At 52.4% G+C, this 25,764-nt stretch overlaps 1 protein-coding gene across 1 annotated transcript in view; it reads left to right on the forward strand.

Annotated features, from left to right (window-relative positions):
• Positions 1–25,764, forward strand: part of atp10a (ATPase phospholipid transporting 10A) — a 124,425-nt gene that overhangs the window by 52,155 nt on the left and 46,506 nt on the right. The window contains exon 10 of the mRNA XM_080505856.1: positions 19,243–19,792. Within this exon, the coding sequence (XP_080361982.1) occupies positions 19,243–19,792 (550 nt within the window). The remainder of the gene's footprint in view (positions 1–19,242; positions 19,793–25,764) is intronic.

Below are 25,764 nucleotides of genomic sequence, written 5' to 3' on the forward strand. Positions count from 1 at the left end.
TTTGTTAGGGCCTCCAGCACGTCGGGTGTCAAGGCTTTGTTTGGGCCTCCAGCACGTCGGGTGTCCCTGCTTTGTTTGGGCCTCCACCACGTCGGGTGTCCCTGCTTTGTTTGGGCCTCCACCACGTCGGATGTCCCTACTTTGTTTGGGCCTCCAGCACGTCGGGTGTCCCTGCTTTGTTTGGGCCTCCAGCACGTCGGGTGTCCCTGCTTTGTTAGGGCCTCCAGCACGTCGGGTATCAAGGCTTTGTTTGGGCCTCCACCACGTCGGGTGTCCCTGCTTTGTTTGGGCCTCCACCACGTCGGGTGTCCCTACTTTGTTTGGGCCTCCAGCACGTCGGGTGTCCCTGCTTTGTTTGGGCCTCCACGTCGGGTGTCCCTGCTTTGTTTGGGCCTCCACCACGTCGGGTGTCCCTGCTTTGTTTGGGCCTCCACCACGTCGGGTGTCCCTGCTTTGTTTGGGCCTCCAGCACGTCGGGTGTCCCTGCTTTGTTTGGGCCTCCAGCACGTCGGGTGTCCCTGCTTTGTTTGGGCTTCCAGCACGTCGGGTGTCCCTGCTTTGTTTGGGCCTCCAGCACGTCGGGTGTCCCTGCTTTGTTTGGGCCTCCAGCACGTCGGGTGTCCCTGCTTTGTTAGGGCCTCCAGCACGTCGGGTGTCAAGGCTTTGTTTGGGCCTCCACCACGTCGGGTGTCCCTGCTTTGTTTGGGCCTCCACCACGTCGGGTGTCCCTACTTTGTTTGGGCCTCCACCACGTCGGGTGTCCCTGCTTTGTTTGGGCCTCCACCACGTCGGGTGTCCCTGCTTTGTTAGGGCCTCCACCACGTCGGGTGTCCCTGCTTTGTTTGGGCCTCCACCACGTCGGGTGTCCCTGCTTTGTTTGGGCCTCCACCACGTCGGTTGTCCCTGCTTTGTTTGGGCCTCCAGCACGTCGGGTGTCCCTGCTTTGTTAGGGCCTCCAGCACGTCGGGTGTCAAGGCTTTGTTTGGGCCTCCACCACGTCGGGTGTCCCTGCTTTGTTTGGGCCTCCACCACGTCGGGTGTCCCTACTTTGTTTGGGCCTCCAGCACGTCGGGTGTCCCTGCTTTGTTTGGGCCTCCACCACGTCGGGTGTCCCTGCTTTGTTTGGGCCTCCACCACGTCGGGTGTCCCTGCTTTGTTTGGGCCTCCACCACGTCGGGTGTCCCTGCTTTGTTTGGGCCTCCACCACGTCGGGTGTCCCTGCTTTGTTTGGGCCTCCAGCACGTCGGGTGTCCCTGCTTTGTTAGGGCCTCCAGCACGTCGGGTGTCAAGGCTTTGTTTGGGCCTCCACCACGTCGGGTGTCCCTGCTTTGTTTGGGCCTCCACCACGTCGGGTGTCCCTACTTTGTTTGGGCCTCCAGCACGTCGGGTGTCCCTGCTTTGTTAGGGCCTCCAGCACGTCGGGTGTCATGGCTTTGTTTGGGCCTCCAGCACGTCGGGTGTCCCTACTTTGTTTGGGCCTCCACCACGTCGGGTGTCCCTGCTTTGTTTGGGCCTCCACCACGTCGGGTGTCCCTGCTTTGTTTGGGCCTCCAGCACGTCGGGTGTCCCTGCTTTGTTAGGGCCTCCAGCACGTCGGGTGTCAAGGCTTTGTTTGGGCCTCCAGCACGTCGGGTGTCCCTGCTTTGTTTGGGCCTCCACCACGTCGGGTGTCCCTGCTTTGTTTGGGCCTCCACCACGTCGGATGTCCCTACTTTGTTTGGGCCTCCAGCACGTCGGGTGTCCCTGCTTTGTTTGGGCCTCCAGCACGTCGGGTGTCCCTGCTTTGTTAGGGCCTCCAGCACGTCGGGTGTCAAGGCTTTGTTTGGGCCTCCACCACGTCGGGTGTCCCTGCTTTGTTTGGGCCTCCACCACGTCGGGTGTCCCTACTTTGTTTGGGCCTCCAGCACGTCGGGTGTCCCTGCTTTGTTTGGGCCTCCACCACGTCGGGTGTCCCTGCTTTGTTTGGGCCTCCACCACGTCGGGTGTCCCTGCTTTGTTTGGGCCTCCACCACGTCGGGTGTCCCTGCTTTGTTTGGGCCTCCAGCACGTCGGGTGTCCCTGCTTTGTTTGGGCCTCCAGCACGTCGGGTGTCCCTGCTTTGTTTGGGCCTCCAGCACGTCGGGTGTCCCTACTTTGTTTGGGCCTCCACCACGTCTGGTGTCCCTGCTTTGTTTGGGCCTCCACCACGTCGGGTGTCCCTGCTTTGTTAGGGCCTCCACCACGTCGGGTGTCCCTGCTTTGTTTGGGCCTCCACCACGTCGGGTGTCCCTGCTTTGTTTGGGCCTCCACCACGTCGGGTGTCCCTGCTTTGTTTGGGCCTCCAGCACGTCGGGTGTCCCTGCTTTGTTAGGGCCTCCAGCACGTCGGGTGTCAAGGCTTTGTTTGGGCCTCCACCACGTCGGGTGTCCCTGCTTTGTTTGGGCCTCCACCACGTCGGGTGTCCCTACTTTGTTTGGGCCTCCAGCACGTCGGGTGTCCCTGCTTTGTTTGGGCCTCACCAACGTCGGGTGTCCCTGCTTTGTTTGGGCCTCCACCACGTCGGGTGTCCCTGCTTTGTTAGGGCCTCCACCACGTCGGGTGTCCCTGCTTTGTTTGGGCCTCCACCACGTTGGGTGTCCCTGCTTTGTTTGGGCCTCCAGCACGTCGGGTGTCCCTGCTTTGTTAGGGCCTCCAGCACGTCGGGTGTCATGGCTTTGTTTGGGCCTCCAGCACGTCGGGTGTCCCTACTTTGTTTGGGCCTCCACCACGTCGGGTGTCCCTGCTTTGTTTGGGCCTCCACCACGTCGGGTGTCCCTGCTTTGTTTGGGCCTCCAGCACGTCGGGTGTCCCTGCTTTGTTAGGGCCTCCAGCACGTCGGGTGTCAAGGCTTAATTTGGGCCTCCAGCACGTCGGGTGTCCCTGCTTTGTTTGGGCCTCCACCACGTCGGGTGTCCCTGCTTTGTTTGGGCCTCCACCACGTCGGATGTCCCTACTTTGTTTGGGCCTCCAGCACGTCGGGTGTCCCTGCTTTGTTTGGGCCTCCAGCACGTCGGGTGTCCCTGCTTTGTTAGGGCCTCCAGCACGTCGGGTATCAAGGCTTTGTTTGGGCCTCCACCACGTCGGGTGTCCCTGCTTTGTTTGGGCCTCCACCACGTCGGGTGTCCCTACTTTGTTTGGGCCTCCAGCACGTCGGGTGTCCCTGCTTTGTTTGGGCCTCCACCACGTCGGGTGTCCCTGCTTTGTTTGGGCCTCCACCACGTCGGGTGTCCCTGCTTTGTTTGGGCCTCCAGCACGTCGGGTGTCCCTGCTTTGTTTGGGCCTCCAGCACGTCGGGTGTCCCTGCTTTGTTTGGGCCTCCACCACGTCGGGTGTCCCTGCTTTGTTTGGGCCTCCAGCACGTCGGGTGTCCCTGCTTTGTTAGGGCCTCCAGCACGTCGGGTGTCAAGGCTTTGTTTGGGCCTCCAGCACGTCGGGTGTCCCTGCTTTGTTTGGGCCTCCACCACGTCGGGTGTCCCTGCTTTGTTTGGGCCTCCACCACGTCGGATGTCCCTACTTTGTTTGGGCCTCCAGCACGTCGGGTGTCCCTGCTTTGTTTGGGCCTCCAGCACGTCGGGTGTCCCTGCTTTGTTAGGGCCTCCAGCACGTCGGGTATCAAGGCTTTGTTTGGGCCTCCACCACGTCGGGTGTCCCTGCTTTGTTTGGGCCTCCACCACGTCGGGTGTCCCTACTTTGTTTGGGCCTCCAGCACGTCGGGTGTCCCTGCTTTGTTTGGGCCTCCACGTCGGGTGTCCCTGCTTTGTTTGGGCCTCCACCACGTCGGGTGTCCCTGCTTTGTTTGGGCCTCCACCACGTCGGGTGTCCCTGCTTTGTTTGGGCCTCCAGCACGTCGGGTGTCCCTGCTTTGTTTGGGCCTCCAGCACGTCGGGTGTCCCTGCTTTGTTTGGGCTTCCAGCACGTCGGGTGTCCCTGCTTTGTTTGGGCCTCCAGCACGTCGGGTGTCCCTGCTTTGTTTGGGCCTCCAGCACGTCGGGTGTCCCTGCTTTGTTAGGGCCTCCAGCACGTCGGGTGTCAAGGCTTTGTTTGGGCCTCCACCACGTCGGGTGTCCCTGCTTTGTTTGGGCCTCCACCACGTCGGGTGTCCCTACTTTGTTTGGGCCTCCACCACGTCGGGTGTCCCTGCTTTGTTTGGGCCTCCACCACGTCGGGTGTCCCTGCTTTGTTAGGGCCTCCACCACGTCGGGTGTCCCTGCTTTGTTTGGGCCTCCACCACGTCGGGTGTCCCTGCTTTGTTTGGGCCTCCACCACGTCGGGTGTCCCTGCTTTGTTTGGGCCTCCAGCACGTCGGGTGTCCCTGCTTTGTTAGGGCCTCCAGCACGTCGGGTGTCAAGGCTTTGTTTGGGCCTCCACCACGTCGGGTGTCCCTGCTTTGTTTGGGCCTCCACCACGTCGGGTGTCCCTACTTTGTTTGGGCCTCCAGCACGTCGGGTGTCCCTGCTTTGTTTGGGCCTCCACCACGTCGGGTGTCCCTGCTTTGTTTGGGCCTCCACCACGTCGGGTGTCCCTGCTTTGTTAGGGCCTCCACCACGTCGGGTGTCCCTGCTTTGTTTGGGCCTCCACCACGTTGGGTGTCCCTGCTTTGTTTGGGCCTCCAGCACGTCGGGTGTCCCTGCTTTGTTAGGGCCTCCAGCACGTCGGGTGTCATGGCTTTGTTTGGGCCTCCAGCACGTCGGGTGTCCCTACTTTGTTTGGGCCTCCACCACGTCGGGTGTCCCTGCTTTGTTTGGGCCTCCACCACGTCGGGTGTCCCTGCTTTGTTTGGGCCTCCAGCACGTCGGGTGTCCCTGCTTTGTTAGGGCCTCCAGCACGTCGGGTGTCAAGGCTTTGTTTGGGCCTCCAGCACGTCGGGTGTCCCTGCTTTGTTTGGGCCTCCACCACGTCGGGTGTCCCTGCTTTGTTTGGGCCTCCACCACGTCGGATGTCCCTACTTTGTTTGGGCCTCCAGCACGTCGGGTGTCCCTGCTTTGTTTGGGCCTCCAGCACGTCGGGTGTCCCTGCTTTGTTAGGGCCTCCAGCACGTCGGGTGTCAAGGCTTTGTTTGGGCCTCCACCACGTCGGGTGTCCCTGCTTTGTTTGGGCCTCCACCACGTCGGGTGTCCCTACTTTGTTTGGGCCTCCAGCACGTCGGGTGTCCCTGCTTTGTTTGGGCCTCCACCACGTCGGGTGTCCCTGCTTTGTTTGGGCCTCCACCACGTCGGGTGTCCCTGCTTTGTTTGGGCCTCCACCACGTCGGGTGTCCCTGCTTTGTTTGGGCCTCCAGCACGTCGGGTGTCCCTGCTTTGTTTGGGCCTCCAGCACGTCGGGTGTCCCTGCTTTGTTTGGGCCTCCAGCACGTCGGGTGTCCCTGCTTTGTTAGGGCCTCCAGCACGTCGGGTGTCCCTGCTTTGTTAGGGCCTCCAGCACGTCGGGTGTCAAGGCTTTGTTTGGGCCTCCACCACGTCGGGTGTCCCTGCTTTGTTTGGGCCTCCACCACGTCGGGTGTCCCTGCTTTGTTTGGGCCTCCAGCACGTCGGGTGTCCCTGCTTTGTTAGGGCCTCCAGCACGTCGGGTGTCAAGGCTTTGTTTGGGCCTCCACCACGTCGTGTGTCCCTGCTTTGTTTGGGCCTCCACCACGTCGGGTGTCCCTGCTTTGTTTGGGCCTCCAGCACGTCGGGTGTCCCTGCTTTGTTTGGGCCTCCACCACGTCGGGTGTCCCTGCTTTGTTTGGGCCTCCACCACGTCGGGTGTCCCTGCTTTGTTTGGGCCTCCACCACGTCGGGTGTCCCTGCTTTGTTTGGGCCTCCAGCACGTCGGGTGTCCCTGCTTTGTTTGGGCCTCCAGCACGTCGGGTGTCCCTGCTTTGTTTGGGCCTCCAGCACGTCGGGTGTCCCTGCTTTGTTAGGGCCTCCAGCACGTCGGGTGTCCCTGCTTTGTTAGGGCCTCCAGCACGTCGGGTGTCAAGGCTTTGTTTGGGCCTCCACCACGTCGGGTGTCCCTGCTTTGTTTGGGCCTCCACCACGTCGGGTGTCCCTACTTTGTTATGGCCTCCACCACGTCGGGTGTCCCTGCTTTGTTTGGGCCTCCACCACGTCGGGTGTCCCTGCTTTGTTAGGGCCTCCACCACGTCGGGTGTCCCTGCTTTGTTTGGGCCTCCACCACGTCGGGTGTCCCTGCTTTGTTTGGGCCTCCACCACGTCGGGTGTCCCTGCTTTGTTAGGGCCTCCAGCACGTCGGGTGTCAAGGCTTTGTTTGGGCCTCCAGCACGTCGGGTGTCCCTGCTTTGTTTGGGCCTCCACCACGTCGGGTGTCCCTGCTTTGTTCTGGCCTCCACCACGTCGGGTGTCCCTACTTTGTTTGGGCCTCCAGCACGTCGGGTGTCCCTGCTTTGTTTGGGCCTCCAGCACGTCGGGTGTCCCTGCTTTGTTAGGGCCTCCAGCACGTCGGGTGTCAAGGCTTTGTTTGGGCCTCCACCACGTCGGGTGTCCCTGCTTTGTTTGGGCCTCCACCACGTCGGGTGTCCCTACTTTGTTTGGGCCTCCAGCACGTCGGGTGTCCCTGCTTTGTTTGGGCCTCCACCACGTCGGGTGTCCCTGCTTTGTTTGGGCCTCCACCACGTCGGGTGTCCCTGCTTTGTTTGGGCCTCCACCACGTCGGGTGTCCCTGCTTTGTTTGGGCCTCCAGCACGTCGGGTGTCCCTGCTTTGTTAGGGCCTCCAGCACGTCGGGTGTCCCTGCTTTGTTTGGGCCTCCACCACGTCGGGTGTCCCTGCTTTGTTTGGGCCTCCACCACGTCGGGTGTCCCTGCTTTGTTTGGGCCTCCACCACGTCGGGTGTCAAGGCTTTGTTTGGGCCTCCACCACGTCGGGTGTCCCTGCTTTGTTTGGGCCTCCACCACGTCGGGTGTCCCTACTTTGTTTGGGCCTCCAGCACGTCGGGTGTCCCTGCTTTGTTTGGGCCTCCACCACGTCGGGTGTCCCTGCTTTGTTTGGGCCTCCACCACGTCGGGTGTCCCTGCTTTGTTTGGGCCTCCACCACGTCGGGTGTCCCTGCTTTGTTTGGGCCTCCAGCACGTCGGGTGTCCCTGCTTGGTTTGGGCCTCCACCACATCAGGTGTCCCTGCTTTGTTTGGGCCTCCACCACGTCGGGTGTCCCTGCTTTGTTTGGGCCTCCACCACGTCGGGTGTCCCTGCTTTGTTTGGGCCTCCAGCACGTCGGGTGTCCCTGCTTTGTTTGGGCCTCCAGCACGTCGGGTGTCCCTGCTTTGTTTGGGCCTCCAGCACGTCGGGTGTCCCTGCTTTGTTAGGGCCTCCAGCACGTCGGGTGTCAAGGCTTTGTTTGGGCCTCCACCACGTCGGGTGTCCCTGCTTTGTTTGGGCCTCCACCACGTCGGGTGTCCCTACTTTGTTTGGGCCTCCAGCACGTCGGGTGTCCCTGCTTTGTTTGGGCCTCCACCACGTCGGGTGTCCCTGCTTTGTTTGGGCCTCCACCACGTCGGGTGTCCCTGCTTTGTTTGGGCCTCCACCACGTCGGGTGTCCCTGCTTTGTTTGGGCCTCCAGCACGTCGGGTGTCCCTGCTTTGTTAGGGCCTCCACCACGTCGGGTGTCCCTGCTTTGTTTGGGCCTCCACCACGTCGGGTGTCCCTGCTTTGTTAGGGCCTCCACCACGTCGGGTGTCCCTGCTTTGTTTGGGCCTCCACCACGTCGGGTGTCTCTGCTTTGTTTGGGCCTCCAGCACGTCGGGTGTCCCTGCTTTGTTAGGGCCTCCAGCACGTCGGGTGTCCCTGCTTTGTTTGGGCCTCCAGCACGTCGGGTGTCCCTGCTTTGTTTGGGCCTCCAGCAAGTCGGGCGTCCCTGCTTTGTTTGGGCCTCCAGCACGTCGGGTGTCCCTGCTTTGTTTGGGCCTCCAGCACGTCGGGCGTCCCTGCTTTGTTTGGGCCTCCAGCACGTCGGGTGTCCCTGCTTTGTTTGGGCCTCCACCACGTCGGGTGTCCCTGCTTTGTTTGGGCCTCCAGCACGTCGGGTGTCCATGCTTTGTTTGGGCCTCCACCACGTCGGGCGTCCCTGCTTTGTTTGGGCCTCCAGCACGTCGGGTGTCCCTGCTTTGTTTGGGCCTCCACCACGTCGGGTGTCCCTGCTTTGTTTGGGCCTCCAGCACGTCGGGTGTCCATGCTTTGTTTGGGCCTCCACCACGTCGGGTGTCCCTGCTTTGTTTGGGCCTCCAGCACGTCGGGTGTCCTTGCTTCGTTAGGGCCTCCACCACGTCGGGTGTCCCTGCTTTGTTTGGGCCTCCAGCACGTCGGGTGTCCCTGCTTCGTTAGGGCCTCCAGCACGTCGGGTGTCCCTGCTTTGTTTGGGCCTCCACCACGTCGGGTGTCCCTGCTTTGTTTGGGCCTCCAGCACGTCGGGTGTCCCTGCTTTGTTTGGGCCTCCACCACGTCGGGTGTCCCTGCTTTGTTTGGGCCTCCACCACGTCGGGTGTCCCTGCTTTGTTTGGGCCTCCAGCACGTCGGGTGTCCCTGCTTTGTTAGGGCCTCCACCACGTCGGGTGTCCCTGCTTTGTTTGGGCCTCCACCACGTCGGGTGTCCCTGCTTTGTTAGGGCCTCCACCACGTCGGGTGTCCCTGCTTTGTTTGGGCCTCCACCACGTCGGGTGTCCCTGCTTTGTTTGGGCCTCCAGCACGTCGGGTGTCCCTGCTTTGTTTGGGCCTCCAGCACGTCGGGTGTCCCTGCTTTGTTTGGGCCTCCAGCACGTCGGGTGTCCCTGCTTTGTTTGGGCCTCCAGCACGTCGGGTGTCCCTGCTTTGTTAGGGCCTCCAGCACGTCGGGTGTCCCTGCTTTGTTTGGGCCTCCAGCACGTCGGGTGTCCCTGCTTTGTTTGGGCCTCCAGCACGTCGGGTGTCCCTGCTTTGTTTGGGCCTCCAGCACGTCTGGTGTCCCTGCTTTGTTTGGGCCTCCAGCACGTCGGGTGTCCCTGCTTTGTTAGGGCCTCCACCACGTCGGGTGTCCCTGCTTTGTTTGGGCCTCCAGCACGTCGGGTGTCCCTGCTTTGTTTGGGCCTCCAGCACGTCGGGTGTCCCTGCTTTGTTTGGGCCTCCAGCACGTCGGGTGTCCCTGCTTTGTTTGGGCCTCCAGCAAGTCGGGCGTCCCTGCTTTGTTTGGGCCTCCAGCACGTCGGGCGTCCCTGCTTTGTTTGGGCCTACAGCACGTCGGGTGTCCCTGCTTTGTTTGGGCCTCCAGCACGTCGGGTGTCCCTGCTTTGTTTGGGCCTCCAGCACGTCGGGCGTCCCTGCTTTGTTTGGGCCTCCACCACGTCGGGTGTCCCTGCTTTGTTTGGGCCTCCACCACGTCGGGTGTCCCTGCTTTGTTTGGGCCTCCAGCAAGTCGGGCGTCCCTGCTTTGTTTGGGCCTCCAGCACGTCGGGTGTCCCTGCTTTGTTTGGGCCTCCACCACGTCGGGTGTCCCTGCTTTGTTTGGGCCTCCAGCACGTCGGGTGTCCCTGCTTCGTTAGGGCCTCCAGCACGTCGGGTGTCCCTGCTTCGTTAGGGCCTCCAGCACGTCGGGCGTGGCCGTCCTGTTCACAAGTCACTTCCTCTGCTGGCTGCTCCTGCTGCCATTCACAAACTGTCCACAAGGAGCCAGGTGTTTATCCAAGTGCTTCTGTCCTGGAGCTTCTCTGATCAGGTGTGAGGACATTTAAATGAGCAGACAAACACTGGTTGTTTAAATGTTTCTCTAGTTTTTCTTCATGTTGCCCACTGGGCCGTGTGATTGTTGACAGTTTCTGACGATGCCCCTGTGGTACTCCGGCTGCCAGGACCCCTCAGAGCGAGTCCCTTTGGCTGCCATTGTGCTGCCCCCACTTTGGACGGCTGGAGGAGAGGGATTCAGGCCGGCCCCAAAAAGAGCTGGGCTTTTATTTTTAAAAGCATGTCAATACACAACCGAAGATGAAAATACATATTATGAGCTTCTTATGAATGACGTCAAAATGCTGTGGAGACTGTATGGCCCGGATGGCGCAGAGCTCACCGCCATCATACTGAGGTCAATTCTATGGAATACCTACACTTATGGGAGAGTTGTGTTTTCCTCTCTTTGTATTGTGACAAGAAACATTTGCAAAATCCTGTGAATTTCCTAGTTTTCTGCAGAAATGTGGAAAAGAAGAGATTTGGTTTAAATTGAAGTCTCAAGTATAGAGACAAATGCAGAGTGCTGAATCTCAGACCACAGAAATAATCCCATTTCATGGCTTTTGAACTTCAACCTTGAGATTCCAGACGTTCAGACCGGCTCAATGTTGAGGGAAAAAGACTGTTCCTCCATGTAGGACTGTTCTGGCTCATCTATATTAGTAGGATTTCTGGTCTGAATTGCTCTCCTGAGGCCATCTGACAGAATCTGTTGGGTTTTGCTTTTGAGCTTTGACTTGTGCAGCGTGCACCTCCGTTTGACATTATCCTTGTTGGATGTGCTGATAAAGTTGGGGAATTCGTTTTCAATTTGATGAGGGCAAGCAGCCTGCATCACGAGGACTCCTCCACCATACATCGCTGTCTGATAAGGTTCTATTGGAAGCCGATGCCAGTGTTGAGCTCAACGCCGCTCTGCGTGTTTTTCACGAGGTTGAACAGTCTGCCAGGTGGCTTTGTGGAGTGGCAAAGTGCTACTTGATACCATAAGACTTCAAAGACTTGGGATTTAGTTGTAGGTCAGATCACATGTCTATATGTTGCACAACATTCCATTCAATTGTAGGGATTTGATTCAGATAATTGTATTTTTGTGGCTTTAGCTTAGGCTCCACACACAAAATGCCTGTTTTGAAAACACTTTGATTGTTAATAATATTTAGATCAATATTTTCTCAACATTGAACTTCTTTTTTTATAGATCAAATACATTCTTGGATCACAGGGTCCTACTTGTGTCGAAATAATCATGAAGATGAAGGCCATTGGATTTTCTACAGTTAAGGATTTGTATACACTGTGTAATCTAATCATTTCTCTTACATAACGTGCAATTTTCCTAGCGTTCGTCACTGCTTTTTGTACCAAGCTAGCCACATGAAGAAAGGCCAAAACAAGAACCTTTAGATTCTGTCCATGTTGTTTTTATTGTGTCGTCTCCTTCAGAACGCAGCGCTTTGTATTTTCAGCACTCTTTTTGTATCATGAGAAATCGCTTTGCTTCATGTCCTCTCCTACTCTTTTAACAAATACTTTGGGCATCGGTGAAAACACAACTTCACAATCTCAGCCTGACAAATTCCAGCCATCACGGTTTCTAACAGGAATTTCTAATTTCCTCGCAAACCCCCGAAGGCACGGATGTTTCCAATTTGCTTAGCACTCCTGAGAAATTCCATGGTGGATGCCTGTTTTGTGTAGGTTGCACAAACATCCAGGTTACATAACGACATGCAGACGAGCTTTTTGAGGCAAACTCAGTTCCACATCGAGGCAGAAACAGCTTTGTGGCTGGAGCTGTGTTTTTCGCTCTTTGATCCAAGCACTGGGTCTGAGAGAGGCTGCTCTTGTGCATCCAGGGATTCCCAACACTTCTGCCCGAACGTCTGGAATTGCCTCCAAGAGAACTTGCCTCGTCACTCGACATTGACGGAAACATCCCAATGAGGCCAAACCCTGACTTCCATAGCCAATCTCACCAAGCAGCGTGTTGTCATTGTGTTGGTTGTGTGCCCCCACCAAGCCACTCCAGGAGAGCTCATGTATGTTTCTTCTCTCGCGTCTGTTTTTGTGTTTCACGCCTTTTAATCTGGGATTTTTTTAATGTTACCAATTTTATGGATCTTAGATTTTTTTTCCAGTGTCACAATGAGCATTCATTAAAAAGTCATTTTGAATCAGCAAAGGGCAACTTTCATCGTCGTGACGGCTACTAAAGTGTCATTCAGGCTACCAGGGGGTAAATGGTGACTAAACACAAACATTGCAAGGATGGCTCCAAAGATAATGCAATAATATTTTCCTTTAATTTAAGTTGTTAGTTTAAAATCCCCTTACTCTGTGTCTGTGACATACAGTGGCTTGTAAAAGTCTTCATACCCCCTGGACCTTTTCCACATTTTGTCACATCACACGCCACAAACTTAAATATATTTGATTGGACTGTTATGTGAAAGACCAACACAAAGTGTCACACAATTGTGAAGTACAAAGAAAATTATACATGACTTTACATTTTTTTCACAAATAAAAAACTGAAAAGTGCAGCGTGCAAAAGTATTCATCCTCCTGAGTCAAAACTTTATAGAGCCTTCTGCTGCAATTCCAGCTGCAAGTCTTTTGGGGTGTGTCCCTACCTGCTCCGCACATCTGGACACTGAGATTTCTGCCCTTTCTTCTTTCAAAACAGCTCAAACTCGACGGAGAGCGTTTGTGAACGGCGGTTTTCACATCTGGACACAGATTCTGGATGGATTTAGGTCTGGACTTTGACTGGGCCATGCTGAATGAACACATGAATATGTTTTGTTTTAAACCGTTCTATTGTAGCCCTGGTGTTATGTTTAGTTTGGTGGTCCTGCTGGAAGGTGACCCTCCAGTCTCAAGTCTTTATGTTTCGTTTGGTGGTCCTGCTGGAAGGTGACCCTCCAGTCTCAAGTCTTTATGTTTAGTTTGGTGGTCCTGCTGGAAGGTGAACCTCCAGTCTCAAGTCTTTATGTTTAGGGTGGTGGTCCTGCTGGAAGGTGACCCTCCAGTCTCAAGTCTTTATGTTTAGGATAGTTGTCCTGCTGGAAGGTGAACCTCCAGTCTCAAGTCTTTATGTTTAGGATGGTGGTCCTGCTGGAAGGTGACCCTCCAGTCTCAAGTCTTTATGTTTAGAGTGGTGGTCCTGCTGGAAGGTGACCCTCCAGTCTCAAGTCTTTATGTTTAGGATGGTGGTCCTGCTGGAAGGTGACCCTCCAGTCTCAAGTCTTTATGTTTAGGATGGTGGTCCTGCTGGAAGGTGACCCTCCAGTCTCAAGTCTTTTTGTTTAGGATAGTTGTCCTACTGGAAGGTGACCCTCCAGTCTCAAGTCTTTATGTTTAGTTTGGTGGTCCTGCTGGAAGGTGACCCTCCAGTCTCAAGTCTTTATGTTTAGGATTGTTGTCCTGCTGGAAGGTGAACCTCCAGTCTCAAGTCTTTATGTTTAGGATGGTGGTCCTGCTGGAAGGTGAACCTCCAGTCTCAAGTCTTTATGTTTAGGATGGTGGTCCTGCTGGAAGGTGACCCTCCAGTCTCAAGTCTTTATGTTTAGTTTGGTGGTCCTGAAGGAAGGTGACCCTCCAGTCTCAAGTCTTTATGTTTAGGACGGTTGTCCTGCTGGAAGGTGACCCTCCAGTCTCAAGTCTTTATGTTTAGTTTGGTGGTCCTGCTGGAAGGTGAACCTCCAGTCTCAAGTCTTTATGTTTAGAGTGGTGGTCCTGCTGGAAGGTGACCCTCCAGTCTCAAGTCTTTATGTTTAGGATGGTGGTCCTGCTGGAAGGTGACCCTCCAGTCTCAAGTCTTTATGTTTAGAGTGGTGGTCCTGCTGGAAGGTGACCCTCCAGTCTCAAGTCTTTATGTTTAGGATAGTTGTCCTGCTGGAAGGTGAACCTCCAGTCTCAAGTCTTTATGTTTAGGATGGTGGTCCTGCTGGAAGGTGACCCTCCAGTCTCAAGTCTTTATGTTTAGAGTGGTGGTCCTGCTGGAAGGTGACCCTCCAGTCTCAAGTCTTTATGTTTAGGATGGTGGTCCTGCTGGAAGGTGACCCTCCAGTCTCAAGTCTTTATGTTTAGGATGGTGGTCCTGCTGGAAGGTGACCCTCCAGTCTCAAGTCTTTTTGTTTAGGATAGTTGTCCTACTGGAAGGTGACCCTCCAGTCTCAAGTCTTTATGTTTAGTTTGGTGGTCCTGCTGGAAGGTGACCCTCCAGTCTCAAGTCTTTATGTTTAGGATTGTTGTCCTGCTGGAAGGTGAACCTCCAGTCTCAAGTCTTTATGTTTAGGATGGTGGTCCTGCTGGAAGGTGAACCTCCAGTCTCAAGTCTTTATGTTTAGGATGGTGGTCCTGCTGGAAGGTGACCCTCCAGTCTCAAGTCTTTATGTTTAGTTTGGTGGTCCTGAAGGAAGGTGACCCTCCAGTCTCAAGTCTTTATGTTTAGGACGGTTGTCCTGCTGGAAGGTGACCCTCCAGTCTCAAGTCTTTATGTTTAGTTTGGTGGTCCTGCTGGAAGGTGAACCTCCAGTCTCAAGTCTTTATGTTTAGAGTGGTGGTCCTGCTGGAAGGTGACCCTCCAGTCTCAAGTCTTTATGTTTAGGATGGTGGTCCTGCTGGAAGGTGACCCTCCAGTCTCAAGTCTTTATGTTTAGAGTGGTGGTCCTGCTGGAAGGTGACCCTCCAGTCTCAAGTCTTTATGTTTAGGATGGTGGTCCTGCTGGAAGGTGACCCTCCAGTCTCAAGTCTTTATGTTTAGGATGGTGGTCCTGCTGGAAGGTGACCCTCCAGTCTCAAGTCTTTTTGTTTAGGATAGTTGTCCTACTGGAAGGTGACCCTCCAGTCTCAAGTCTTTATGTTTAGTTTGGTGGTCCTGCTGGAAGGTGACCCTCCAGTCTCAAGTCTTTATGTTTAGGATTGTTGTCCTGCTGGAAGGTGAACCTCCAGTCTCAAGTCTTTATGTTTAGGATGGTGGTCCTGCTGGAAGGTGAACCTCCAGTCTCAAGTCTTTATGTTTAGGATGGTGGTCCTGCTGGAAGGTGACCCTCCAGTCTCAAGTCTTTATGTTTAGTTTGGTGGTCCTGAAGGAAGGTGACCCTCCAGTCTCAAGTCTTTATGTTTAGGACGGTTGTCCTGCTGGAAGGTGACCCTCCAGTCTCAAGTCTTTATGTTTAGGGTGGTGGTCCTGCTGGAAGGTGACCCTCCAGTCTCAAGTCTTTATGTTTAGGATAGTTGTCCTGCTGGAAGGTGAACCTCCAGTCTCAAGTCTTTATGTTTAGGATGGTGGTCCTGCTGGAAGGTGACCCTCCAGTCTCAAGTCTTTATGTTTAGAGTGGTGGTCCTGCTGGAAGGTGACCCTCCAGTCTCAAGTCTTTATGTTTAGGATGGTGGTCCTGCTGGAAGGTGACCCTCCAGTCTCAAGTCTTTATGTTTAGGATGGTGGTCCTGCTGGAAGGTGACCCTCCAGTCTCAAGTCTTTTTGTTTAGGATAGTTGTCCTACTGGAAGGTGACCCTCCAGTCTCAAGTCTTTATGTTTAGTTTGGTGGTCCTGCTGGAAGGTGACCCTCCAGTCTCAAGTCTTTATGTTTAGGATTGTTGTCCTGCTGGAAGGTGAACCTCCAGTCTCAAGTCTTTATGTTTAGGATGGTGGTCCTGCTGGAAGGTGACCCTCCAGTCTCAAGTCTTTATGTTTAGGATAGTTGTCCTGCTGGAAGGTGAACCTCCAGTCTCAAGTCTTTATGTTTAGGATGGTGGTCCTGCTGGAAGGTGACCCTCCAGTCTCAAGTCTTTATGTTTAGAGTGGTGGTCCTGCTGGAAGGTGACCCTCCAGTCTCAAGTCTTTATGTTTAGGATGGTGGTCCTGCTGGAAGGTGACCCTCCAGTCTCAAGTCTTTATGTTTAGGATGGTGGTCCTGCTGGAAGGTGACCCTCTAGTCTCAAGTCTTTTTGTTTAGGATAGTTGTCCTACTGGAAGGTGACCCTCCAGTCTCAAGTCTTTATGTTTAGTTTGGTGGTCCTGCTGGAAGGTGACCCTCCAGTCTCAAGTCTTTATGTTTAGGATTGTTGTCCTGCTGGAAGGTGAACCTCCAGTCTCAAGTCTTTATGTTTAGGATGGTGGTCCTGCTGGAAGGTGAACCTCCAGTCTCAAGTCTTTATGTTTAGGATGGTGGTCCTGCTGGAAGGTGACCCTCCAGTCTCAAGTCTGTATGGTTAGGATTGTGGTCCTGCTGGAAGGTGAACCTCCAGTCTCAAGTCTTTATGTTTAGTTTGGTGGTCCTGCTGGAAGGTGACCCTCCAGTCTCAAGTCTTTATGTTTAGAGTGGTGGTCCTGCTGGAAGGTGACCCTCCAGTCTCAAGTCTTTATGTTTAGGATGGTGGTCCTGCTGGAAGGTGACCCTCCAGTCTCAAGTCTTTATGTTTAGGATGGTGGTCCTGCTGGAAGGTGACCCTCCAGTCTCAAGTCTTTATGTTTAGGATGGTGGTCCTGCTGGAAGGTGACCCTCCAGTCTCAAGTCTTTATGTTTAGGATAGTTGTCCTACTGGAAGGTGACCCTCCAGTCTCAAGTCTTTATGGTTAGGATGGTGGTCCTGCTGGAAGGTGACCCTCCAGTCTCAAGTCTTTATGTTTAGGATGGTGGTCCTGCTGGAAGGTGACCCTCCAGTCTCAAGTCTTTTTGTTTAGGATAGTTGTCCTACTGGAAGGTGACCCTCCAGTCTCAAGTCTTTATGTTTAGGATGGTGGTCCTGCTGGAAGGTGAACCTCCAGTCTCAAGTCTTTATGTTTAGGATGGTGGTCCTGCTGGAAGGTGACCCTCCAGTCTCAAGTCTTTATGTTTAGGATTGTTGTCCTGCTGGAAGGTGAACCTCCAGTCTCAAGTCTTTATGTTTAGGATGGTGGTCCTGCTGGAAGGTGACCCTCCAGTCTCAAGTCTTTATGGTTAGGATGGTGGTCCTGCTGGAAGGTGAACCTCCAGTCTCAAGTCTTTATGTTTAGGATGGTGGTCCTGCTGGAAGGTGACCCTCCAGTCTCAAGTCTTTATGTTTAGGATGGTGGTCCTGCTGGAAGGTGACCCTCCAGTCTCAAGTCTTTATGTTTAGGATGGTGGTCCTGCTGGAAGGTGAACCTCCAGTCTCAAGTCTTTATGTTTAGGATGGTGGTCCTGCTGGAAGGTGACCCTCCAGTCTCAAGTCTTTATGTTTAGTTTGGTGGTCCTGCTGGAAGGTGAACCTCCAGTCTCAAGTCTTTATGTTTAGGGTGGTGGTCCTGCTGGAAGGTGACCCTCCAGTCTCAAGTCTTTATGTTTAGGATAGTTGTCCTGCTGGAAGGTGAACCTCCAGTCTCAAGTCTTTATGTTTAGTTTGGTGGTCCTGCTGGAAGGTGACCCTCCAGTCTCAAGTCTTTATGTTTAGTTTGGTGGTCCTGCTGGAAGGTGACCCTCCAGTCTCAAGTCTTTATGTTTAGGATGGTGGTCCTGCTGGAAGGTGACCCTCCAGTCTCAAGTCTTTATGTTTAGGATGGTGGTCCTGCTGGAAGGTGACCCTCCAGTCTCAAGTCTTTTTGTTTAGGATAGTTGTCCTACTGGAAGGTGACCCTCCAGTCTCAAGTCTTTATGTTTAGTTTGGTGGTCCTGCTGGAAGGTGACCCTCCAGTCTCAAGTCTTTATGTTTAGGATGGTGGTCCTGCGGGAAGGTGACCCTCCAGTCTCAAGTCTTTATGTTTAGGATTGTTGTCCTGCTGGAAGGTGACCCTCCAGTCTCAAGTCTTTATGTTTAGGATGGTGGTCCTGCTGGAAGGTGAACCTCCAGTCTCAAGTCTTTATGTTTAGGATGGTGGTCCTGCTGGAAGGTGACCCTCCAGTCTCAAGTCTTTATGTTTAGGGTGGTGGTCCTGCTGGAAGGTGACCCTCCAGTCTCAAGTCTTTATGTTTAGGATTGTTGTCCTGCTGGAAGGTGACCCTCCAGTCTCAAGTCTTTATGTTTAGGGTGGTGGTCCTGCTGGAAGGTGACCCTCCAGTCTCAAGTCTTTATGTTTAGGATGGTGGTCCTGCTGGAAGGTGACCCTCCAGTCTCAAGTCTTTATGTTTAGGATGGTTGTCCTGCTGGAAGGTGAACCTCCAGTCTCAAGTCTTTATGTTTAGGATGGTGGTCCTGCTGGAAGGTGAACCTCCAGTCTCAAGTCTTTATGTTTAGTTTGGTGGTCCTGCTGGAAGGTGAACCTCCAGTCTCAAGTCTTTATGTTTAGTTTGGTGGTCCTGCTGGAAGGTGACCCTCCAGTCTCAAGTCTTTATGTTTAGTTTGGTGGTCCTGCTGGAAGGTGACCCTCCAGTCTCAAGTCTTTATGTTTAGTTTGGTGGTCCTGCTGGAAGGTGACCCTCCAGTCTCAAGTCTTTATGTTTAGGATGGTGGTCCTGCTGAAGAGCAGCACCCAGAGCATGATGGTTCCACCACCATGTTGGACAGTGGGGACGGTGTGTTCAGGTGCAGTGTTCGGTTTCCGCCACACATAACGTTTTGCATTTTGGTGTCATGTGACCAGAGCACCTTCTCCCACATGTTTGCTGTGTCCCCACATGGTTTGTGACAAACTGTAAACAGGACTTCTTCTGGTTTCTTTGAACAATGGCTTTCTTCTTGCCACTCTTCCATAAAGGCCAGATTTGTGGAGTGCAGCCCAATAGTTGTCCTGTGGACAGATTCCTGAGCTGTGGATGTCTGCAGTTGGTCCAGAGTCACCCTGGGCCACTTGGCTGCATCTCTTGTCAGTGCTCTCCTTGTTCGTCCTGGAAGTTTAGTCTTGGTAGGTTTTCAGTCATACTCTTTCCATTTCTGGATAATGGATTGAACAGTGCTCCGTGAGATGTTCAAAGCTTGGGAAATCTTTTTATAGCCTAACCCTGCTTTAAACTTCTCCACAACGTTATCTCTGACCTGTCTGGCGTGTTCCTTGGACTTCATGGTCCTTTTGCTCCCCAATAGTCTCTTAACAAACTTGTATTGGTACTGAGGTTACATTACACACGGCTGGACTCTATTTAGTCATCAGGTCAACATTCAATCATTCAGCAGTCGTCAGGCAACCTCTGAAGGTCGTTGGTTGGTTGAACTCAGAGAAAAGGAGCTGAATACTTTTGCACGCTGCACTTTTCAGTGTTTTATTTGTGAAAAAAATGTCAAGTCATGTATAATTTTCTTTGCACTTCACAATTTGTGACACTTTGTGTTGGTCTTTCACATAAAATTCCTATAAAATGTATTTATGTTTGTGGCGTGTAATGTGGAAAAGTTCAAGGGCTATGAAGACTTTGCAAGCCACTGCAGTTAATTCAGTCAGTAAACAATGACCTTGTGTGCTTCAAGATGCTGGTTCCCTGGCACAGTTTCTAGATGAACCTTTCTATTGGATGGATGGACGTGACGCGTTCTTCCTCTCAAGTGGCCATAGGGCATAAGAGCAAGCTCTAATACCACCTTCCTACTTCTTTCTGCTGCGGAGGAGACTGACCAGCTTGTCCTGTCCCTCCAGGTACGTATGAGGTTTGAGCTGAAGTCGCCGGTGAAAACCATTGAGGACTTTATCAAGCGCTTCACTCCCAGCCGCCTGACGTCTGGCTCCAACAGCAGCAGCTCCTCCAGCCTGGTCACCAACCGCTCCTCCACCAAGGGCTGCTCCAGCCTGCTGTCCTCTCCGTCTGCAGACGGCACGCTCACCAAGCTGCAGGAGGAGCTGCCGAGGCCGGGGGGTCTGGACCACGCCTTCAGCCCCGCCCCGCCCCGCTACCGCCACGTGGAGGACGCCGAGCTGCGCTACGAGGCCGAGTCGCCCGACGAGGCCGCGCTGGTCTACGCGGCCAGGGCCTACAAGTGCTCCCTGGTGGGGCGCCTCCCCGACCAGGTGACCGTGGAGCTGCCTCACCTGGGGAAGCTGAGCTTCGAGCTGCTGCACACACTGGGCTTTGACTCCACCAGGAAGCGCATGTCCGTGGTGGTGCGGCACCCGCTCACCGATCACATCACAGTCTACACCAAAGGAGCGGACTCGGTAATCATGGACCTCATCAAGCCTCCCGACACAGGTAGGAAGATGCTCCTCTGGGCTTCGTCGTCATTTCCTCCTGGGTTCTGCTGAGCCGTGTCATTATGCAACAACCTGGATTTTTAGAGCCACAAAGTTCAACGGGTGCCACGGCTGCTTTCTCCCCTCCTTCACCTTTTTTTCCTCCTTCCATATTCCACACGTTCTTTTTTTATGTGCTAATGGCAAAGGTGTAGCTGCTTGTTAGTATTCCGGGCACACAGGCACTTTTCACTAATGCTCCGTACACAGTCACCAGACCACTTCAGCCCACATGAAGGTTCACCACAACAAACTGGATTTTACAATGACGTCACATATTCCCGAGGTTTACCTTAACTTTAAAAGTTCCATCACCTTAAGTTTGTCTTATCTTAGTTGTTCTGATCACAAAACTCTGCTCAGATGAAGCATTTGCATGGAAACGTTTCAAACCAATTTTCTGGTTCAAAAGGAAATGGCCACGAGCTTCGGCCTCTCTCTGTTCAGCTTGCTAGTTGTGATTGCCTTGATCATATTTATCTTGGAAACGACACGGTCGTCTTCTCTCTGTCACCAGGATGATGAGCAATATATGTGAAACATAGACAATCAAAGGCTTCTGCTGGGAAAGAAAAGAGCCAGTGACCATCAGAGCCCACAAACTCTTTTAGAAGTTTCTACAAAAGGCAACGTTTGTTTATCCTGGCTTCCTGTAACAGCCTTGTTTCCAACTCAAAGCCCTGTGGGTTTACGCACACTTTCCATACATGTACAACGTGATAACCTAATATTTACACACTGTTTTGCGCTCACGGTATGATAGGGGATAACATTCTTATCGCAGAAGGAAATATATGTTATCACATAACAGAGCTGAAACCATAAAGGCTGGGGTATTTTGGTTTCTGGGAAATTTATGGAAAACATTTAAAAGACCATGTAACACTGATGATAAATCATGAAGGTCGGGCATTTAACTAGAAGCATGAAATGTTGATTTCCTCATTTGAAACAATTGATTGAACCAAAACAACAACAGGGGAGGTACATCTCTACAAAACATGTACCTGTCTTGATAAGTTGTAACGTGACCTTGAGCAGTGATTGCAGCTTGACGACGCCTCCTGCTGTTCACTGGACTCATTGTCTCCTGAGGCTTGCCTCTGTTTTTGAAGGACCCGCAGGTCATTGAGGTGGTTCAGTTACCATCCTGGACTCCATTGAGGAGGTTCAGTTACCATCCTGGACTCCATTGAGGAGGTTCAGTTGCCATCCTGGACTCCATTGAGGAGGTTCAGTTACCATCCTGGACTCCATTGAGGAGGTTCAGTTACCATCCTGGACTCCATTGAGGAGGTTCAGTTACCATCCTGGACTCCATTGAGGAGGTTAAGTTACCATCCTGGACTCCATTGAGGTGGTTCAGTTACCATCCTGGACTCCATTGAGGAGGCTCAGTTACCATCCTGGACTCCATTGAGGAGGTTCAGTTACCATCCTGGACTCCATTGAGGAGGTTCAGTTACCATCCTGGACTCCATTGAGGTGGTTCAGTTACCATCCTGGACTCCATTGAGGAGGTTCAGTTACCATCCTGGACTCCATTGAGGTGGTTCAGTTACCATCCTGGACTCCATTGAGGTGGTTCAGTTACCATCCTGGACTCCATTGAGGAGGTTCAGTTACCATCCTGGACTCCAGGGGTCATCAACCTTCAACACAGGACCACTTGGAGCCATTTAGAACTGAAAAGAACCCACTGGGAGCCACAAAACTCTTGATATCTAAATGAAGAGAACATGTATTCAGTCCATCTGAACCTCTGCTACGTATAAAAAACTGGGGGAATAACGGTACAAAGAAAGTCTAAAGAAAACCACGTCTCAATGAATGATTACAACAGCCGGGACTGGAACCCAGAATTCCTGCCTGGAAGACAAGAATCCTGCGACTGGACTACAGGGGCTACTGGACTACAGGGGCTACTGGACTACAGGGGCTACTGGATTGGAGGGTTTTGTGAGCGCATCACTCAGTTCAGTGTTTTTGATGAAGGTTTCAGCCAGAAGGAACTTTTCCCTCCAAGTTCAGGGCTTTTACAACTTGTGTCATTCAATTGAAGATCCTGATTATAAAATGTGAAGTGAATCACTGCCACTGGACAGTGAGCATGAGCTTCGTCAGCCCCGGGTCACACCTCAAGACCTCCACCACCGACGGCGGAGCGTCTCCTTGGCTCCTCCATCACTTCTGTTCAAGCCGAATGAACCTTCACCACATGGCAGGACTTGGACATGGAGGTTGCTGGTCCAATGCTAGTGTTCCTTGTCCATGATGGCGATGAGGCCTGCGCCTGGAGGCGTGGCCAGGAACACACAGACCACCCTGGTCTGGCCCGTCACTGGGAGCCTCGCCACTTCTCACAGTGTCATTCATCAGGGCTCTGCTCACCGTAGCAGTTAGAGGACGTCATAGCACCATCCTAACACTTCACTTTGTGCGGACTGTGTATGAAATAGAATCATGAGGTCATGAACCCGAATGCATGTAATGACATGTATGACTTATCAATGAAAAAACTAATTAAGTGACTTCAGCATCTGCACTTACTGAACATTTACGTCACATCAAAGCTTCTGTATCCATTTATTCTTACTGATATCAAGGTTTTTTTTATACGCTTGACTTGTTTATCAGAAAAACCTACAGAGGAGGCATCACTGCGTCTGTTTTCCTTTTTTTTCAAAGATAATCATATTAACTGGAGTGTTTCTTCTGACACCACTTTGATTTAATAACTTGACTTTGTTTTAAAGTAACTGAACTACGCCTGTAGTATATTGTAGAGTTTTGCGTTTTGATTAAATGGATGAATCGTGGCAGCTTGCCTTTCCATTCAGTGAAACCATACCTTCATGTTCATAAAACAGTTATTTCACATGTTAACGGCTCCATTAAGTGAATTTGAGCGAGGCTTCATGGGAAATGGGCCTCAAGCCAACTCGTGTTTCTGTGCCGTGTGAACACTTAATGTACAGTTGGTGTACCCCCCATGAAATTTCCATTTTTTTTCCCCAAGTGCTGTTCAACAGATTAATGAATTTCAACACAGCTTTTCTGAAATGCCGAGCTTTGTTTTAGATGCTTAAATTAGTTTAGATTTCCATACGTTTTTTTATTGAGCCAAAGCAGCACAAAAGAAACCATTGTGCCACCTTGTGCTTTAAATTTGTAACGCTCACAGCTTGTAATCAACCAACCAAGTTAAAACTGGGTATTGGACACTTTAAAACACGGTTTCTAAACCTCATGAAGGGTTTGAGATGCCACTTGAGAAAGCGTCGTCCCCAAAACAAAAGAAATAAGTTTAGACATTGTTGATGTTTACATAGCTGGAGAAGGAAAGTTATCACAGCGTTTCAAAGTGTCCAGAAGTGGAGTGAGAAGTATCATCAAGAAATTCAAAGAGAGCCCCTTGGTAGAGAACAAGCCTGGCAGAGGCAGGAAGGGAAAGATTTCAAAGAGTGTGGAGAAGAAATCTAGTGTGAGACGTGTTTGAAGACCCTAAAACAACTGCCAGAACTCTAGTTGACCACTTTACCAAGTCAGGAATTGCCGTGTCGAACAAGCCTGCACAGGGATGGGCTGCGAAGGCCCCTGCATGCTCCTTTTCCCAAGCCATAAGAACAAGAAGAAAATTCAGCGGTGAAGTAAGCCACCCGACAAAAAAAAGGAGACGCTGCAGAACCTGCAGGCCACGCCCCCTCACAGCAGCCACACCTCTGTGAAGCCGTGTTGGAACTGTTGAAACTGCACAGCTTATTTCTCACCTCCTGTGCTGTCAGAAATACATTTTGCTGAACTGCTTCAGTAATGAAAGAGGTTTTTTTTGGTCCGGTTTTATGTGCAGGAGTTGACCACTTTGAGTAACACATCTAGGTGCATGGCCTTAAGTCCACCCTGCGACATGTGAAAGAGCTGCAGGGCTCACACAGTAGCGATGTTACAAGTTAAAAATGAATAAAATATGACTGGTAGTTATTGGCGAGCTGGAACATGCAGGCGCAGCACACGGCAGTGCCAAAGTTGCAGCAATGCAGCTCCGACAGAGTTCTGCCGGACGGTGGAACAGCCAGACTCACTTCAGCCAGAAGGAGCCGGCCCAAGGAAATGACGTCATTTGGTTCCGTAGGACCCTGGAGGGCCCAACTTTCTGTTTCTTCTTATGGCGGATGAATCCACCTTTACAAAACTGTTCAGCTATGAGATGTTGTGTTTTTAATTGATTGTGTGTGACCTACTTTCAGGTGTGGGTGTGCAACTCAGTAAATGGCTGCTGCTCTTCATCAAGTGGTTCACGTGCAGGCCAGAAGCAATGAAGGCTGTATTGAGTTCTTCCTCCGACTCCCGGCACCTCAGGCGCTCTCAGCACTGAGGAAGCATTGGCTGCACCAACAATTACTTCCTCAAGAAACAGACCAAAGTACGCCGCGGACAATGGAGAGCACAATGGTACTCAATGGAGGTGTGTTCCCTGGTCAGATGAGACCAAACTACAGCTGTTTGGCCGTCGTGCTCATGGTTTGAGAAAGAAGGGCAATGTGCACTAGCGGAACCAATCCGAGCCAGAGACCGGGCCCTTCGAACCCAAAGAATAAAGCTCATCATGTCATTTGAAAGCGTAAACATGCAACAGCGGGGCTTAAAGCTCCCGCAGCACAAAGAGCAACTACGTCATGTTGAAGTCCGTCAAAAGGACATGAAGTATAACAAACCAAGAGAAGAACAAAAACGTGAGGCTCCATGGCCCCGAATAATAAACCGACACGATTCACAGCAGTTCAGCACCACGGAGAGCGACCACATGGTTTTGACCCCCACTTGAACCATTTCACCTAATGAGAGCACAGCAGCCGATGTCCATAGCCATCAGTTTAGTCCAACTGGCCCAGCGGCCCCCCCGTGTTCTCCAACATGAAGTACTGCAGGCCTACTCACCACTATTTGCCTCGTCCATGATGCTCTGCATGTCCATTCTCTTTGCTCTCTCATTCTCCATGGACAACATGGCAAGTCCACTCAGTCTGTCCCGATATGAAGGAGTTGTAGCTCAGAGGTCGCTATGGTGGTGGGAAGAGTCCAACATCCAAGCAGGGCGGTGCAAACCTCACTGAATCTAGAAGTGACTGCTGGGTAGGTGACAAGGATCCGCAACAGACTTTGGCTTTGGTATCTGAGACACAGCAGACCAAGACAGTCTACAAATGTACGAATTCAATATTTGAACAGGGACTGTGAAAAGGCTCAGTGGACCGTGTGTTTGATCCTGTCACTGGAGAGTTGGAGGCGTCCCGCAGTGCGTCCTGAGATCATGACTGTGAGCACGATGTACAGCCACGATGGAGAAATATACTCAACCATATCACATATGTATAATGATAAAATAAGCAATATAAAATCTATGATTTCTTTATTTCACATGGAACCTGTGGGAAAATCATCTCAATTGCAGTTTGTTTATTGCATGAGACTTTCCCAGAGACTCACTTTAGTTCTTTCTGTGTTCAGACTGTTTTAGTATATTTGTACGTTATTGCTGTGAATCCTAATAACAGCAGCTGGAACAGAACAGACGTCCATCTCCGCACTATGTATGTGTCTGCTCTGAAATGAGACTGATTATTACTCACGTTGGAACACTTGATAGTCGGTTCTATCCAGCGCTCTGGATCACTGGAAGATGGAAGCTTGACATATGAACATGGAGCTGCTGATTCACTAGTAATGTTCCACTAAATCAACACATCTACAACACGACAGGCTTGACTCTCTGAACACTTGTACCAATAAATCTGATATTTGAAGATATTAAATGTATGAGACGAATCTGGCTTCAATTCTCCAGCTCACCTTCAGCGCTGCAGGTTCCTCGTCTCCAAAATGTGCTGCTGTAGGGTCAACGTTTGCGTACCAGAGGGGCGCTAGTGAGCA

Source organism: Blennius ocellaris (assembly GCF_963422515.1).
Source record: "Blennius ocellaris genome assembly, chromosome: 12".
NCBI classification, from domain to species: Eukaryota; Metazoa; Chordata; class Actinopteri; order Blenniiformes; family Blenniidae; genus Blennius; species Blennius ocellaris.